General features: G+C 41.1%; 1 protein-coding gene across 1 annotated transcript; it reads left to right on the top strand.

Moving 5' to 3' along the window:
* The first annotated feature begins 3,030 nt into the window (after positions 1 to 3,030).
* thrap3b (thyroid hormone receptor associated protein 3b) lies at positions 3,031 to 18,807 on the top strand. The gene is made up of 11 exons (XM_041954919.1): positions 3,031 to 3,370; positions 6,540 to 6,694; positions 9,293 to 10,084; positions 11,112 to 11,729; positions 11,846 to 12,012; positions 12,182 to 12,293; positions 12,405 to 12,480; positions 13,154 to 13,335; positions 14,003 to 14,234; positions 14,674 to 14,823; positions 16,319 to 18,807. The coding sequence occupies exons 2-11, from the start codon at positions 6,573 to 6,575 to the stop codon at positions 16,544 to 16,546; spliced, it is 2,679 nt and encodes an 892-aa protein (XP_041810853.1). The 5' UTR covers positions 3,031 to 3,370; positions 6,540 to 6,572; the 3' UTR covers positions 16,547 to 18,807.
* Positions 18,808 to 19,248: the final 441 nt, after the last annotated feature.

Below are 19,248 nucleotides of genomic sequence, written 5' to 3'. Positions count from 1 at the left end.
TGCTATCTCTGGTCCCACACTGACCTGCTGCTTTGTTGTCCAATCGATGTGGAACCAGAGGTAGCAACCTGAAAGAATTACAGGGCTTCAGCGTCTCTCTGTGTGGGCGGAGGCTGAGCAGAAAGTGTGGCCACTAGGTGCTTTACCCTGGACTTCATTCAAAAGCAACAGGATGCAAAAGTCAAAACATGTCATGTAGGTGAGTCAACCTGCCCATCCTTCACATGGCAAACAAAACAAGATCAATAAACGATGAACGTTTGAACCCTATAAACGCCTGTGTACAAATAAAAAGTCTATCATTTTTCCTTTTCGAATCAGCAGCAGCCCCTGCAGGAGTATCACATACTGTAACTCACAGACCATCACAAGCTCTTCCTTCAAACAGCATCACTGAAAAGGCGTCCAGAGAGTGAACTATTTATAATTCAGATGTGATTTCACCAAGCGGTTGTCAGGCAGTTGGTTGCAAGAGGCTGCGCACGTTCTTAACACCCGTCTTCTTCACGTTTCTATGAGCGAGGAAGCACAGCTCTCCCCTGCAAGGTGAGCCTTTTTGTTTCTCTTCAGTGTGCATGCTTTACATGCTTTGTGCTGCTGTTTTTATGCTTAGAAAACATGTCGGAGCAGTGCTGAGTTTTGAATTTGAGTTGCAGGTTTCAAAGTCTCTCTTATTCTTCCACAATCCACAGTGCAGAAGGAACAGAAAGAAAAAGATAAGATGAGGAAGAATAAACAAAGATGCATTAATTAATTAAAATATTATAAAGTTAAAACAACGGAAGATAATCAAACAAAGACATTAAAAGCAATACACTCAATGGTTTTTACAGTTCTCTCATAAGCACAAGATTTAATGGTCTCTAGGTATTCTAACTCTCTAACTAAACTAAGTCTTTAACTTTGACACATCTTTGCTTCAAAGAGGAAGCAGTTGGTTGTTGCACTTCAGAGAAGGACCACAGCAATTCTGAAACACAACAGAACTGAACAAAAAGGTTATAGATAGATAGATAGATAGATAGATGGATAGATAGATAGATAGATAGATGAGTCTATAAAAGTTGATATATTGAAACTTTTTTGTGTTTTTTAGTTGTGCTTTTGCTCTGATCACATTCACCTTATTTTTCCTTTGTTGCTTGTTTGCTCTATTTTGAATGATGACACAAATGCTACTGAGGTCTCATGTTGCAGTGAGTAAAGACGGCATCCTTTAATCGCCCTGACTTTATTTCACTTTTTAATCTCATGATCTCACTGCCCAAAGTCGTCCTCTGCCCCTTGGAATTCAAGCCTCCAGTGAGACCATAACCAGCTCATAACAGTGAGTGACAGACAAGGAGCCGTGTGTGGTCTCACATTGTGGCCAGAGCAGATTTGTCGGGGGTTAATTTTAACTTTGGCACAACCCAGTGTCTGACACCTGTGCCGCAAAGGAAAATGACAGTGAATAGGAACTGCTTGCATACCTTTGCCGAAGGTCAACGAGGGGTGATCTGATCACTGCGTGCCATGCAGAGCTGTGAAAATTCAAACCAGGTGAAGGATGTGGACTGGATGTCATGATACTAGAGTGCAGAATGGAGCACAGAAAGTTGGGTCTAAGGTTCAGGAAAAAAGCTGAACAGTAACGACAACCAAATACATGATTACTAGTCCATCAGTGTGGTGCAGAGGGTGTGACATTGTTACACAGTACTGTCTTAAGACAGGGGACCTGAAATATGACTGACTACATTAATATATTTTACTGGGACTACATGTATTAATATAAGTTCTGAGCCTCTTCGATGAATCATTCTGTGCACTGACATATTGTTTGGAACATCTGACTGACTGCACGATTAAACATGTGAGTAACAAGGAAACAATTTAAAACACTCATTAACAATAAAGTCAGTGTCACGACACTCTAGTCTAGTTGCTCAGGACTGGTTTCAGGTCAAATAAGAGTTTGTACTCTTATTTGATATATCTTATTTTCTATTTTTGGAGAAAACTGACTCTGATATATTCATCTCAAAACAGACAATGACTAATCTAAAGGAGAATTCTGTCAGGCAGCAGATTTTTACAACCCTAATATAAACGTCTTTGTTTTTCATTTGTGACCGACTCTCACATCTCCAATAGAAAACATGTCAGTGAGATGAGACAGAAATTAACTTTAGTAACTAACTAAATGTTTTTGTGTTTGGCCAAGGCCAAACAGCCGCTGAGTGGTGTTCAGGATGGAATCTGTGTGTGTGATAGGAGGTGTTATGAGGCTTTTAGTCTGATAAAAATAGTGCACAGCACTCCAAAGAGCATAGGCCCTTACGACACTAACTTCAAGCTAAGCAGCAGCTGTGTGTTTGGGGCTGCTAGGAGACTGTAAACAGTAGCTGGTGAAAGGTCCTTTGTTTCAGTGATGTTATCAACCCCAAACCAATAGAGAGCATTTGAGGATCCTGACCCACATCCGGCATTCAATCAGCTATAAGTGTTTTCATTACATTTAATTTATTTAGGGCGTAGCCCTGTTAAAGCATATAATGCACACTTATTTTTAAATGTTGGAAAAAAGGTCTTGAATACATTTTGTCACATGAATAAACACAAATTTAACAGAAATTATAATCCATTCATCTAAAAGTCCACTTTTTTAACAATCAATGTGTCAGATATTGTGTGTATATTGGAGCATATTCCTAAAGTATACTGTGTTTAATCAAATGCACAGAGAGGGGGGAGAACAGCTGGTTCATAAGGCCCTGCAGCTTATTTTTGCCCCAGGGCCTCAGACATTAATCCTGCTACGTCCCAGTGCCACAGGTGCTACAGCAAGGAGCAATAGGCTACAGCAGAAGATAATGAGCTGTACTACATCACACCCTCAATGGTACACAGAGAAGAGAAATTTGACCCCCTCTCCCAACGGATTTCTAACGATACACTTGGTCACACAAAGTCTCGCGTGATTTGGACGTAGCGCCCGATTATAGCATCGAGAGCTAATAGATTCTGTCGATCGTTAGCTCCCGTTAAATCTCGATGCCTCCAAAAACAGACGTTTAGCACAGTTGACAAATTCTTAGATACATTGTCAGATACACCTAATTGCAAGCGACAAAATAATCAGAACACCTTGCCCGTTCTAAAGGCACAGTGTGTCCGTAACTGTTGCTAGCAGTGTTGGCAACTGTGCAGCTGCTAAGTAGCTAGGTTGTAGCTAGGTTGCTAACATCCGTTGACACTCGTTCCGTACAGTAAAACCAGGAAGGAGGGACCAGACGATCAAGCAGCTTGGCCTCAAAGGTTGCTCCACTTCTGCGAACATTTATTCATAAAAACGAACCTCGTACAGTCTTGTGAAAACGGGGAAAAGGTAATTGCAGCTTCGTTTCGTTTTGTAGCTTAGCTGATAGTTGAAGTTAGCTAACCTTTAGCTTTGCTTATAGTAAAATATTGAGTAACGTTAGGCACGTCGTTAACGTCCGTGCTTTCACGAGCATTACTGATAGCCTTGGTCAGTTAATGGACTTTAGTATAGACTCGAGGGTTGTGTGTCTCCGCAGCTGAACGTTATGCAAAACTAACCACTAACCTGTTTTTGAAATAATTTTGTCTGTAGTTATTTTACATCTTTTTCTTTGCTTTTCACGTGCAACTCAGTGGCACCGGTTCTCTGCAGTGTAAAGATAACCTTAATGTAGGTTATCCTTTCGCCTTAAATATTAAATATCAACGAAATTAACTAAATAAACAAAAGAGCTGGCTATTGATCCAGTGTAACTTGTGTTGGTGAAATGTTTTTTTTCACTCTGACATGTATGATAGTGTGTTTTTTCAGGTGGAGGCAAATTTTATTTTATTTTTTCCTCATATGCAATATTTATATTAAACAGCCATCTGATGTTATATTTTTGCGGCTGAATTTTGTGATTTTTGCACGTCCAACAGCTTAATTTTTAGGTAATTACATCATTATCAAAACACCTAATGTAGACTTGATTTGCTTTTGACTTGAGCAGCTCTAAACCAGTTTGTTTCCAACTGTCATGGCTGTTTCCGGTTTGCAGGTCTGACAGAGATATTTCCTTCCACAGTTCTGATGTGTCTATCTTTGGTTGGATGATGCACACATTTCATTTTAACGTCAACCCACACATCTAGCCTGGGTCCTGTTCATACTAAACTAGAACCAGTTCTACATCATAGTGCTCCAGAGCACATAGTATGGGATGCACAGTTCAGGCTAGAAAAACAAGTTGGGGAGTACTGCATAGGCATATTTGAATTTGTGTGACTGTTAATTGTATTAGCTGTTTGCAGGGCGTATACCTGTACACGCTGTCCCCAATATTGTCAGAGAGAGCATGTACCGATGAAATGGAGAAACTTGAAATTAGATGTGCTCACTTTCACTTCCTGTTTTGTTTTGTTGTTAGAGGGACTGCAGGGCTTCAGCCACATACAGTGGAATGTGGTGAAAGTTGACTCACTGATGTATCTCCCTGTAATTACCATTCGGGGCATACATGAAGTCTGCAGAGCCCGTTCCAGAGAATAGCAGACGCAGAGATGATGCTCTGAATACAAACTCTCAAAATACGTAATTGTCAGCCATAAAGCTTATTTAAAGGTTTCTCTCCATGTGTTTTAGATGCTCACCTTGAAATTTTGAAAAGTTCAGTGGAAGAGCATTGGGGGCCTTTTGTCCCCCAAAATGCACCAAAACCCTGTATGAACAAGTAGCAACTGTTGTTTGGCAAATAGCAACTATCCGTCCCTTCAAACAGGACAGAAAACAGGCAATTCACAACCTTCTGTGAAAACCCCTATTGTGCATTTCATTGGATTCACAAAGGAATTGAATGCAAATGCAAATGCTTCAGACTTTGACTTAACCATTGGAGCAGCAGATTGACGTCATTGGTATCAGGGACGCTGCCTTTTCATCATTAAGAAGTCCTTGTGGTAGTAGAAGCATTCTCCTTGCCAGACTGCACTAAAGCAGCACTACCTGCTCTAGGGCTGCTGCTTTGTAGGAGGCCGATGCCCTGCTGCATTTATTGAAGAGATGCATAAAGAGGAAAAACTATTTTGAGGCTTTATTTGAGCATCTTGGTAAATAGACAGCAAGATAGAAAAATGCTGCTAGATTTTGGTTGGTAAATTTGTAAAAATGAATGGTAAATTTTAGATTCATGTTTTCCACTGTGGTAGAAGCTAGCATTAATGATAAAGAAGTCATTTTTCTTGTCCTGAAAGGTTGGGAAGAAATAACTGATGCCGTATTGCACTCTCCAATCACCGCGTTAATCTTTCACCTCTGAGATTGTCATTTTCAGTCATTGTTTGTTCACCAGTTACCCAGGGGGTCAAGGTAACTCAACTAAAGCACAGTTTGTTTACCTCAGAGTTAAGTTCTATCTAAATAGAATGATGTTTTGCAGCAGTGAAAGAGTAAAAGGTTGCTTAGTGGAAGTTATCAAGTGTTGGCCACTTCATGGTGGTTGCAGTTTAAGAACACATTATACTTAGCCTGTGATTTGCCTGGTTGGGTCTCTTATATGCTGATGGGTTTGTTTTTTGACCTTTGTAAAGTCAGATGTCCCTTTTAAAATTAGATTTTCTTGTCAGACATTGTAATAAGAATGTGGGATGCAGTTGTATTGAGATTGCTGATGACCATCTGTTTTGATGATTTTGGCATCAGAATTGTATGACTGCATTTATCCACCTTTATAGCAGCACTTTGAATCTTTGTATCTGCAACAGACTGTATATTTTTTGAGATCGCAGCAGTGGGCCACGATAGGAAATGAGAGATGCACCGAAGGTCCCCAGCCAGATTCGAACCACAGATGTTACAGCTGTGGGGACGCCCCAACAAGGGACTTTATGTACAGAATATTGCAGTTTCACTGATATGATAATCTTCTCTAAACAACCTTCAGAAACTAACAACACATAATACAGTTTCCCACTGAGTTGATTGTGTAGTTCTAACTAGACTTGTTGGATGAATTTTGTTGTAAAGATGACAAATTTTCAGAATCTGATCACATGTTGTTTGTATCCAGTTTTTATAAAGGTCATGTCATAGCCGCGCTGTTTTGGTTGAATTTTGTTTAATGTTGAGGCAGCGTTCACTCCGTTGGATCAACAGACCACATCTTGCTGCACAGAAGCTCAACCTGTCTCACATTGCTGCTGGCTCATGTGCGCATGTTTACATGCTGCTCCAGCTGTCTGCTACAGTTTTAAAGCCAACCTGCTGGCCTCTGTGTGTTATCGCTGCTCAAGTTTTAATTTATTTTGCTCTGACAGTCCAAGTTTATGTTATGCTGTAGGGGCAGGTTTGAAAGCAGCCAGGTGCAGGGGTGATGATAATTTTTCTTTTGAAGAGCTTAATTGCTCAGCATAACCGTTGGTATCTTTCATTCATATAGCAAATATCGAGAAGGTAAATTGTATGTGCAAGCAAAACATTTGCAATAACAATAACTTATAACCAATAAAATTCACTTGTTTTCTTGTTCATTTTTAAGGAAAATAATATTTAAAGTGGCCTAAGTGCGAAGATGTCAAAAGCTCCGGATTCTCCAGCTCGTTCCCGCTCCAGATCAAGGTCCAGATCAAGGTCTTACTCCAGATCTCACTCTCGAAGCCACTCCCGCTCAAGATCCAGAAAACGTCGCTATAGGTAAATTCAGTGACTTTTTTGTGTTTCTGACTTTAACCTGTATCATTAACTGTTTTTGTGGTGTATGTGGTGATTTGAAAGGAAGTTTTGTACAGTGATTAGAGAGCAGCTACACGGAGTACAGAAGCACACGAGACCACAGGAGTGCCTAAAAGTCACGTGTCTTTAATAAACATCGTTTCCGATTAGTAATGATTAAGTTGTGCTGTTAACATGTACTACAACTGTTAGCTGTAGTAGTAATTTTACTACTGTTGTGATTAATGATTTTTCTTAAGTGATAAACATTTAAGTCTAAGTGGTACATTCATTCGCAATTAATTGTGACTGAACCGATTGGAATTGAAGAGCAAAACTGTTTTATTTTAAATTATTTAGGGTGTATTATTTGATACAGTTTTGTAATATGAAATAATATGATAATAATGATAATGTAATATAAAAAAGCAAGTCTACCAGCTTCCTCTTTGTCTTTACTTGAGGCTAGCAGCTTGAGGCTACAATAGTAGCTACTAGCATAACGCACCTGGCTCTTCCACTGAGCTGTCTGTAGTCCAGCTGCACTGTGGGTGATGCAGGTGGCAGGTTTTGACAAAGAAGAATAATGTGTGGAATAAAAAAGACAATGCAGTGCTTAATAGGTGGACTACTTTTTTAAGTAGCCTGTCTATGGTTTGGAACTGCCACAGGGTTTTATTTTTTCAGTGTTAAGTGAGTTACCAGATGTTTTCTATAACTGTATTCAGGGTTTCTTTCAGTTAACACTAGTTACACTCACATGCAACTTGAAGTTAGTTCCTTGGCCCTACTCATTCTAGGTTTTCTCTTAATTTGCATAAAAGCTTTTCCTGTGTGGGAGCAACAATTTGCATCAGCTCATCTTCACTCTTGATAGGACTCTCCCATCATCATTCCTGCTCTCATGTGTTACAATTCTAAGATATTAACCAATATACCAGATATTTTATTTTACTTTATTTAATGTTATGTTGTTTCCTCATGTGAATGAGGGAGTGCTTGCCATGCTGGCTGCCTTGTTGTCATTCCATGTTTGTGTTTGAAGCTCAAAGGTTGAGCACTTTCACAGACAGTGAGTTGTTGGAGTGGATTTTTTCCATGAAGAGCAATGCTACACTGCATGTCAATGATCGTTGAAGGAAAAAGGAGTAGAGCGAGTACTCTTTGCCTCGCTGAATCTCCCTCCCCCTTCACTGCCTCCTCCCTTTGTGGATTAGAGCAGGTTGTGTCCTGGGTGTACCCTTCGTTCAGCACTTACATTAAGATGACACAGGCTGTCCTGCTTGTGAGAGTACACTGTATTTTATTTTTACTGCAGCATGGTCCAGAACTGCTCTGTTCCAATGAAAATTTGCAAGGGGTAAGCAGAGAAATGACAACAACATCTGTTTGCACTGATGTTGTTGACATGTACTTGCAATCTTGATGGTTCTGCCTCCTTTACAAGCCATCAGGACAGGTGCAGTGTTAATATTGTTGTTGTTTTAATTCTACATAGGTCTATAGGTGCTGTGCCTTCATCATTCCTTTAGTGTGTGGATGATATGCTGTGTAAAATGTAAAGTGTTAACACTAGTTAAAGCAAACAGGAAAAAACTGATCTTCTGCATTATCAGCTGACTGCATGCAGGTTTCTGTGGCAAAAAAACACAATGCAATGCATACATTTTGTGCTGCTGTAATTAGACAGCTTCGTTCAGTGTCATTATTAACATACAGCTCGGCAGGTTTACATATATAACATACTCCCTCAGTTGAGACTCAATTTTGTCAGGAAAAGAAATAGTAAAAGGGCAGCGCTTTCTTTTTGTAGCCGATTTAAATCTGAAACTCTGAACACAACCTCCTCTTGAGCAGGTTAGGTTTTTAGCAAAAGTTACAATGTCCATCCGGGTTTAATGAGAGACACCTTTGTGACAAGGAAAACTTTAGGCTCAACATTCCTCACTAACCCATTAATCTCACTTCGTAGTACGTTTTAGATTTGTGCTACAGTAACATTACCTAAAATATGGTTTTGGTACCTCTAAGGGCCAATGTTTACACCTCCACAAAAAAAAATGTCAACACTTTGTCAATGATTTCAGTCTCAAAGATTAATGCAATAAAAGTAGAAGTTTTATTCTCCCAAGTGTTGTATTATATTCAACATTTGCCATGTGCTCCATCTGCTGTTCAGATAATTGAATCATCAGTCCTGTCTTTAAATGGTGTCTTTCAAGTGTATGATATCACACAGAGCTGCAACTAGCAATTATTTTGGTTGTCTATTAATACTTTGATTATTTTCTGGATTCATCGATTCATTGTTTTGCCTAAAACGTGTGAGAAAGTGGTATAGAAAATGTCAATGAGACCAACAGTCAACTTACTGGATAAATATGCAAATATAACATTTGAATAGGTGGAATCAGTGAATTTTTTACGTTTTTGCTTAAAAATGACAAATATCAGTTGTTCCTGTAAGTTGTTACTTTCAGTAGACTAATCCCTTAATCAAGTAATTGTTTCACCTCATGCTTTGTGCTCAGTAACATTATTTTTTTGTCTTCTACCTGTTCTCTCTTTTCTGTCATCCAGTTCTAGGTCTCGTTCCCGCTCTCGTTCTCATTCTCCGTCCTACAGAAACTATCCTACCAGGGACTATCAGAATAACAGAGGTGGATTCAGAGGGTACAACCGAGGCTACCGAAGACCCTACCACTACCGTGGCAGAAACCGAGGCTATTTCCAGCGCGGCCATTACCAGAACAGGGGAGGAGGAGGCGGCTATGGCTATAAGGCCAATTGGCAGGGTGGTGGTGGAGGCTGGCACGATCGACACCATGACCAGGACCACCACTCACACAGCCCCAGGAGGGGACGCTCACGCTCACGCACACCGAAGAAGCGCTCAGGCAGTCGGAGCCGCTCCCACTACTCTGACCGCTCGTCTTCGGGGAGATCTCGACGCTCTAGACGCTCCAGCTACTCCTCCCGGTCCCGGTCCGCATCACCACGCCATCGCAGCAAAGGCAAGCCAGTCTCCAAGGATGCTAAGGAAAAGGTGACAGAAAATCAAACAGAAAAATCAGGACAGGCGGGAGACGGCAGTGCCATCGAGAAGGCATCTGGAGGAAAATGGATTGACTACGACACCAGCCCTAAACGAACCAGCCCAGAAGATAAGAAAGAGGATGCTTCCACTGGTCCTGATGGCAAAGGGCCTGGGAGTGGCGGTCCTCTGTGGAAAACCATCGGCAGCGCACCGTCCCCTCCAGCAAAGAGCCCCACAAAGTCTGGACAAACGGCCTCCTTCAGCGGCTTTGGGTTCTTCTCAAAGGAAGATGCCAAAAGTGGAGATAACACTATGATCTCTGCTGCCTTCAAAAAGTATGTCCATTCCTTTTCAAGTTGTTTGGATATAATCATGCTGTTTTCTTTTTCATTTTCTATACAATTTATGAATGTAATTTTTCTTTCAAAGATGTTTAGCCTTTTTTAAAGATCCTTGGAAGAATACAGGTTAAAAAGGAAAACACGAGACTCCTGATTTTAAGTGCATTGAGAATTTTAGCCGACTGTTGTCCTTTTCTGAGAGGGAGTTGTATGAAACAGTGGTGGTTATGTGAGTATAATATATTGTAATTTGAGTCCTGGCCTGTACTGTTTGCATTAGGGATGGGCTTTTTTTTTTAAACACAATTGATCAAGATAGGAAATAAAAACCAGAAGCCAGTCTGCTGCAGAAATTATGTGTGGAGCTTCTAGGCTTCCAAGAATAGTTTCACTCGATAAAGTGGCTGAATTTCAAAGAAGACCCCATTGACATTGGAAAAACTGCTATTTCTCATGAATGACGTATCTTGTCTTGTCTTGGTTTGAAGTCTTTGGTGTCTTATATGAGATTTTTAAGGCCAGGATATGGATATATATGTATATAGGGAAATATTTCAAAAACCTTTTGGCACAGTGAAAATATGTCTAATGCTGCAATACTAAAGTTCTGAGGCAGTAAGAGTATTCTCTCAACAGCTTTTCTTTGCATAATAACCCAGTTAAAACTGAGTTGCATTGTTAGTTTTTATTTAAAAGGAAACGTATTATGCACATTATCAATGTCATACTTCCATTTTGGTGGGTCTATTTGCAAAAATGTGTATAGTTTCATAGTTTTCAGTTTTTATAGATAGAAAAAGATGACAGTTAATACGCATTATAAATGTAGTTTTTTTTTTGTTTGCATGCCCATCCCGGATGTGTTTTTTCTTTTGCAGTTTGTGAGAATATGTTGTACTCGTGTCTTGTTTTTCCACTCTTGCACTCCTAATCGTTCTGTGAGGTATTGTTTTTAAAATAAGCATTTCAGTAATGTCCCTGTCGTTGCAGGCATTAACGTCAGTTTGGTTCTTTGTTTCAGGTTCTTGGCTGAGAATAAAAACAAAAAGCAGGCAGCTGAAAAGGAGAACGGTCGTGAAAAGGAGCAGAGCACTGTGGACAGAGAACGAGAGAAAGGAGTCAAGTCTGGAGAGCTTTTCAACATCTCGTCCACTTCTTTCAGCGACTCCAAGGAAGACAAAACTATGCCTTTCTTTGACGCTGGAGAAGAGGAGTTCCTTAAGTCTCACGGGCTGAAAGAAAGGGACATTGAGGAGGATGGCGATGTCAAAACCACCCTCACGGCTCGGGACATTTTCGGGAAGTGGGGTGATGAGCCAAACTATCCAACATCCTACCCGTCAATTAAAGAGAAAAGCCGCAGGGATGTCGAAGAGGCAGATCCCCTAGATCCCATGGAGGAGGAGTTGTACCGAAGCCGCAAGCACAGCTCCAAGAAAGAGGACAAGTCCAAGAAGAAGGAGAAGAAAGAAAAGGAGAGGTCCAGAAGGAGTCCGTCCCCTCCCGCAACTTCCAGGGAGAAGGAGCGTCCGCTCTTCCCTGGAGCTTTCCCTCCTCGTGAGGGGTCACCTGCACGACCCCCGGTTACATCAAGGGAGGAATTTGAACTGAGAATCGGTTCTTTAGATGAAATGCCCAGGTATGTGTCATAACATTCATTCACATCACGCACACTGCGATATTATTGTATTGGCCAAGTTTTTAGAAAATCCCTCCATTTTTAGCCAATGTTCCTCATTTCCTCTGCTCTCTCAGCTCTTCCCTGTCTAAAGATCGCCTCCTGCCCCGAGATCTGCTCAATCCCACTAAGAAGGATCCAGAGTTTCGTTCCATTTTCCAGCACATTCAGTCAGCCCAGCTCCGTCGAAGCCCCTCTGAGCTGTTTGCTCAGCACATAGTCTCAATTGTGCACTACATCAAAGGTAGAGTATGATCTGTGCTGGTTTTGTCTGCCCCCTATAGACTCAAGAAAACAAGACAACAGGAGTTTGGATGGTTGATGAGACCCACCGGACACGTCATTACTGAAATCTGTTTAGTTTGCTGCCGCTGTTGGATGTGGAATAATATTTTTTTCTTCTTTATTTTCAGCTCAACATTTCCACTCCTCAGACATGACTTTGAGTGAGCGGTTTGCCATGTACCAAAGAAAAGCTGCAGAGGTAGAAATGAGGAAGCCAAGGAAGAGCCCAGAAATCCACAGGTATCGAAAACATTTCATTATCAGATCATGAGCAATTTGTTCAACACTTCCACCGCGCGTTCTCTTCATAATCGATACCTGCTGACATCCGAGCTTTCCCTCCTCTCTTAGGAGAATTGATGTTTCCCCCAGTGCCTTTAAGAGGCACTCTCACCTGTTTGAGGATATGGAGGAGTCGAGCTACAAGGTGACCAGCCCTTTTGAAATTTGACGTATATGGAACAAGCAAATTTGAGACGATCCAAAGCAGCAGTGTTCAGCTTTGTGCTTTTCTTTCAAAGGATGCATATTTCTAAATCAAAAGAGCCCAATTGTGTTTTGTAAGTGCCAAGCAAGCCCCCCCTGCCTATGAGATATGGTTATTGATTGGGTATGTACGAACCCAAGGCTAAAAGGAAGTGAATTAAGATCCTGAGTCCAAGCCTCTCAAGGGACGCTTATCAGTGCCTTTACCTTGTAAGTATTTTTCTTAAAAAGAAAAAATCAAGCCACAAAAATCTGTGATATTCTATTTATTTTAATAAGCTACATGCATGCTGCTGGTTTCCACAAATACTTTTATATTGTATTGTGAAAAGTATTTTTTTAATAAATGAGCATTCTGTATTGTTATTTTATGTTTTAGTTATGTTGCTAGTGTTTCATGTAATGTGTAATGTAATAACTCACAATTCACACTTTTTCTTAACCACAAGAGGAAACCCAATGCTTTACATACGTTCATGTGTTCTGCAGATCAGCATCAGTTTAGCATTTTAGAATGTGTAGTAATATGTGCGCTTGATTGCTTCATTCAAAAATAGCCTTTATCAGTATTACAGATAGTTGCTGCAGCGGCTAACAAGCACATTTCTCTGCAGGATCCGAGTCAAAAGTTCAAAGGCGACGTGATGGACCTTCGCCTGGATATTGAAAGGCGTAAGAGGTTTGCTGGGAAGGAGCGCGACTACAAGCGTGAAGGGGGCAGGAGCCCAGGAGGCTCCCGAGGACCGAGCAGAGAGAGGTCCTCTGAGAAATCTGGGAAACACCACAAGAAATCCAAGTACGTTCAGTATGTGGCCTCAGCGTCTCCACTAGAGGCTGACACAGTCCAGCCCTCGTGTGAGATGTTGGAGGAGTGATTACTGTCGTCAGGAGACATGATGCCACCATTACCACCTCCATCTCTTCATCTTTTCACACTTTTAAGTATATTAAGATGCCCTACTGCTGCAAAGAGTTGTGTGCCTCTTGGACATATGATAGCTGTTTGCTAGACAGTGAGAATTAAATAGAAATACATTGCATTTCCTGTATACCTTCAAAATTAAAGCATTCTTGCATTTCAGTGATAGAAAACTTAGTATGAAGCAGCAGCAGGAAGTGCTTCAAAAATAAAACTGTCTAAAATTTCAGTTTTTAGTCTTTATGCACAGAGCAGAGGTTGAGTCTAGGTTAAATATTGGTGGGGGGGCTTATGTTGTGCTGAACATCAGTGTAATGTGTGACGAGAGGTGCACATTTAAAATATGAGACACTTATTCAAATGAAGATTTGAGGGGTTGTGTTTGTGTGAAGGAGGAAGAGGTGAAACCACCAGTCGTGTCTCCTGTAACTATTGTAACCACTCTACAAACCATCACCCGCACATTCAGACTGTTTTTACACATTTTTGGCTGTAAAATTTTTTTTATGCCACTCACACCCAACTTTTATATTTGTGTTCATAGGAAGGGAAAAAAGAAGCGGGATCGCTCTCCATCCTCCTCCTCCTCTTCATCCTCTCCATCCCCTTATCCTCCACCTTTCAGAGGTAAAGAGTTCATGGGAGAGGGGATGGAGCACTCGGAGGAGGGCTACAGTCAGCCTCGTTACCCTCCGCGGGACTACAGTGGGCCTGCAGAGAGAGGGCCTCGAGATTTTGAGGGCCACAACGCAGAGCGAGGCAGAGGCCGCGGATTTGTAAGTTCCTGTTCGCACTTTGTTCACATCTTCTGCTGTATTTGTTTGTTTTTTTTTCCACTGAGGTACTGACATCTCATCTTCTGCAATTCTCTGTCCTAATGGCATCACAGTAGACTACTTCTCTGCTTTGTTCCTTCCTCCTAATAAAGGAACATAATGTGGATGGTGATGATTATGATGATGACACTGTCATACATATTCCATGCACTACCTGATTTTTAATAAGGTAATGTAGCGCAAATCAGTGGAACTTTACCTCATCACTAAACAAATTTCTGATTTCCATCAGTATGGGTTTGCTTGTGTGTTCTGTCCTTCTCACTGTCCCTGGGTTGATTTTTGACTTGGATCAAGTTTCTAAAATATTCTTCCATCTTATTGTGGAAAATGTGTTTGTTGAGTGCACGTTTAAATCCGCCTCTTGTTTTGATTTCAGTTCCCCAGAGTGAGAGGAAGAGGTTGGGCCAGGGGAAATTATCCAGGCAACAACAGCAATGGAAACCCTGCTAATATGAATCCTCCACTGCGCCCCCCAGAGGAGGAGTGGGACCCTGAATACACACCCAAGAGCAGGAAGTATTACCTGGTGAGTTCCTGAAGCTGCTCCTTCATGTTTAGTGGCACACAGAGACGTTTAGGGCCCTAAAAACAAAAACAAAAAATCTTTTACTGAAGACATGGTGACATGTCACTGGAGAAATAAAGAAAAAATGAAATGAATGAAGGCTTAATTTATTTAATCGGCTTCAGTTTAGGGGCCTGGTGTTGTGCATGCTGGGACACTTAATGTCATCACGCCTGTGCTTTTCCTTCTATGACATGTCAAAAAGTCCTGTTATGCAAAAAGAATATCAACCTACTCGGCATCATTTTCTGCCAATTGGACCAGGCTTGATGCAACAAACAAATCCCATGTGAAAGAAACAATCAGCACTGAGCAACATTTGAGTCAACATGTGATGACGGTCGCCAGCAATGTCGAGCAGATCTGTTTATCAGATCACAACCACACACTCGTGATGAAGCAGATTAGCTGACTTTTTGAGGGTTTATCTCTCGATTAATTATAACCCCACAAGTTTGGATTTGACTCTACATCCTAATATGAAATTTGAAGAACCAAGAATTTATGAATGCCCAAAAGCCCCACTGGAGCAATATTCCTTTTTTAAAGGTTATTTTTAGTAGCATTTAGCATTTAAGACAGTGTAGAGGCCAGCAGGAAATGAAGGGAGAGAGTGTGTATGACGTCCTCAGTCAGATGTTGGATGATCCTGACCGGTCAGCTACTCTGGCACCTGTGCCTTTACTTCAGGTTTAGGGTTTTTCTCTGAGTCATAACTTTTTTATGCTTCCAGTCACAAACTGCATCACAGGGAAAAAGATGGTTGTTCATTGAAATTCCATGAACTGGGATGTAGTAGAATAACTACTGGAAAGTATCTGGTGATTATTTTTAAGGACCAGTGTGTGTGATTCAGTGGCATCTAGTGGTGAATATGCAGATTGCAACCAGTTGGACACCCCTCACCCCACCCTCCCTGTCTGAGCCTGTAGGAGAATCTACTGCAGCCACACAATTTCAAAAAACTGTGAAAGGTGCTTTGGAGAGTCAGTGTTTGGTCTGTCTGCGCCACTGTGGAGACATGGTGGTGCAACATGGTGGGCTCCGTGGAAGAGGACCTGCTCCTTCTGTAGATATAAAGAGCTCATTGTAATGTAACAACAACACGATTCTTATTTTCAGGTGATTATGCACCAATGAAAACAAACTTATGAATATTATGTGACATTTCTGCCATATTCTGCCTATAAATCCCCCAGAGTCTGACACGCTGGTCCTTTAACCAGAGTAAAGGCTGTAATCTTGACTTGCTGCACAGCAGAAAACTCAGCTCTACACCAACTTGAGACATTTTTGTAAAAGTTGCATTTATTTCATTTATTTAAAGCAAAAATGTGTAAGCAAACATAAAGAAGTTTAAAGTTGGTCTGTAGTTGAGATTTGGGGAGGTGGGACAAGGCCAGCACCTGGTTTCATGACCCTGCTGTGAAAAGGACTTCTGATTGTCCCCTTCCAGCATGATGACCGCGATGGCGAGAAAACCTGGGTAGACAACCGTGGAAGAGGCCGCGGGTCCTTCCCGACTCGCCGGGGGCGCTTTGTCTACCGCAAGGGAGGAAGCAGCCCGAAGTGGACCCACGACATGTTCCAGGGGGGAGAGGAGGGGGAGCTGGGAGACGACAACATAGAAGTAGACCGCAAAGAAACCAAGAATGCCGGCGACGCCCCCACCCTGAAGCAGTAGACCACTCACTCCATCACCTACATGTTCATGAGCGTCAGAACGGTTACAGCGATGATGAGGGGGTTGTTCTTTATTTTCCCCTCCACGTCATCCCATCGTTTAATGGTTAAAATGTGTTCAGTGAGTTTGAGCCTGCTCACGGTTCAGGTGAAGAGGGATTGAATGAATGAAGAGCAGCACTCTGTTACTTTTGTATGTGAGGTTTCAGCTTCATTTCAGAGTGTTTTTTTTTTAATGTGACGGTGACTTTTGTTTTGCAGCTGGTCGACTTAATTGTCTCTTTTTAAGGGAGAAATTACAGAGGCAACAAAGATCAATATTCTCTGAAAGCACGAGGAAATACGACATGCATTTGTGCCTTAGAAAATAATAATACGTTAATACGAAATGTGTTTGAAGCAATGACTGCAAATAAAGATGGACAACACGCGTCCACTTCCTCCCACTGTCCTAAAGTGAAGCCAGAACATCCAGGATGCAGGTGCCGCCATCTTGTGCTGGTGACGTCATCTGCAGCCAGAGCGATCGGGGGATAAGATGTGACATCAAGGTCCCGCCCACTCAATCATGATGCCACACCCCCTTTTATATAACTCATTAAAACCAAACTTATCAGAGAAATGAAGATAAATCAGCGCGTTAAGAACGACTTAAAATGACAGACGCCATCTTTGGGAAAAATTAATTTGACCTGTAATTTGATTTTTAGTTGGGCCATGTCCCCTCTGCTGGAGGGGGCGGGGTTTAGGAGCAGCCACCAGGGGGCGATCAAGATGCTTTGGCTTCACTTTTTAAGAAGCTGTCACGTCGGCCATCTTTATGTTATTAGTTTGAAGGTAGAGCCCCGGCTGTGAGGGCACAGCTCTGTAAGTCAGTGTGTGAAGGTGTTAGACGATGTCCACTTCATTGTTTCTGTTTGATTCTGGGGGCTGTGATTTATCCTCGATGTTACTGCATGATTCATACCTCGCTCCACGGGACCAATCAGTAGCGAGCTCAGGGCTCCTGATCGTCAAATTATCACGCATTGAAGTTACTCTGTCAAACCCCTCAGTGATGTTAACCACTTATATTATCCAGGCTTTTTCATATAGTGCCCCCTCACCTGTACCTCTCAGTGGGAAGTGAAGACATTTTAATGTGTGTGTGCTGCAGTATATTCTCATTGATCGCAGGTGTGAATTGTAAAGAATTGTCACCAGAATCTCGTGATTTGCTTTAGGCAGATAAACACATGTAGGATTTCCTCCTCTCTCATTCTGTTTGTTTAGATTTTTAAGAAAAAATGGATAGTTATTGCAAAAGGCTAATACATGTATAGAATTGTAAGACCTAAATTATTGTAATCTTAACATCTGCAGTAATCTTCTCCCACAAAAGAGCTGCAGTTTAATCTTCGATCAGAGTACCTGAACATGAGAAACCCTAAAATCTGTGACAGAGCGTTTTGTCAAAGGCAAAGATGAACGTGTATATTTTAGAGGAGTTGACACAAAGGAGCAGAACCATGCCGACTTTGTGGATCTCACTGTGCTGCTTTGTCCCACTTTACTGTACATACTGCATGTACTCAACAGAACTGTAGGACTGTCGTTTCTTTTTGTTTTATCTGACGCTGAAAACTTTTTTACTGTTCTCAAGAGCTTCGAGGTATTTGTCTTTTAATTTTCAATAGATTTTCTTTGATTCAGGGCGATTCTGTGAGTTTTTTTTTTGAGATCTACAAATGAACAGACTGTAGACATATTAAAACAGCCCGCTGTGTTGAATGGTTTGTGATTTACTTCGTTCATCCCACTGCAGTCTGTGGAAAAATGTTAATAGTTGCAAAAATCAAACTTCAGATCTTATTAAATCCCAACATGTATGAAAGTATCGTGGTGGCAACTTTCAGCTCGGACTCAGACGGGACCTGCACATTTCATGAAGGTGACCATAAGGCATTGCAGGGCTGCAACCACAGATTATTTTCATTAGTGATTAATTATTATTTTTTGATTGTTTTGTCTATAAAATGGCAGAAAGTAGTGAAACATTCTAATCCAGAGGCCAATGTGACATATTTCATGAGCTTGTTTATTCTGACCAACAGTCTAAAATCAAAAGATCTTGTTTACTGTGAAATACGACAAAGAAAAGTATTAAATCCTAAAATTTGAAGCTGGTACCAGAAAGTATTTGGTATTTTTGCCTGAAAAATTATTAAAACAGTAAGTGATTGTTAAAATAGCTGCAGATTCATTTTGAAACAATTAGCTGATTGTCAGCTAATGAGATCAAGCATAGATGCAAAGTATTCCCTACTTACAGCTTCTCAACTGAGGATTTGTGCTTTTCTTTGTCTTACGTGAAAGCAAACTGATCAGTTTTGGTTCTTGAACTGTTCAACAGACAATTTAAACGTGGCATTTTTCACCATTTTCTAACAAAGATGAATCAACTAATTGGCTTAATTAGCTTCTTACATCACAGAATACTTCTTGCTTTGTGTCATATTGCCTGTGCATAAACAAATACTGTATATATTCAGTTTGTTTTCCAAAACTCACAAACTCAGAAAAACAAGTGCACATTATCTGTTCCTCCCTGTAAAACCTCTTACAAACAACAAATCGACTTTCACAGATCTTCACAGGGGTAGCCTGTGCTGTCAGCACTTACAGATATAAAGGGTTTAAGAATCTGTTATATTGAACCATTTT

This window comes from Chelmon rostratus, chromosome 16, assembly GCF_017976325.1.
Source record: "Chelmon rostratus isolate fCheRos1 chromosome 16, fCheRos1.pri, whole genome shotgun sequence".
NCBI lineage: Eukaryota > Metazoa > Chordata > Actinopteri > Chaetodontiformes > Chaetodontidae > Chelmon > Chelmon rostratus.
This window is presented reverse-complemented; position numbering and strand designations above follow the sequence as displayed.

Excerpts from the sequence above, each read along its gene's own strand:
- thrap3b (XM_041954919.1), top strand. The coding sequence starts at position 6,573 with ATGTCAAAAGCTCCGGATTCTCCAGCTCGTTCCCGCTCCAGATCAAGG. Across the intron at positions 11,730-11,845 it reads TCTTTAGATGAAATGCCCAG|CTCTTCCCTGTCTAAAGATC; the intron begins GTATGTGTCATA and ends CTGCTCTCTCAG. Across the intron at positions 12,481-13,153 it reads TGGAGGAGTCGAGCTACAAG|GATCCGAGTCAAAAGTTCAA; the intron begins GTGACCAGCCCT and ends ATTTCTCTGCAG.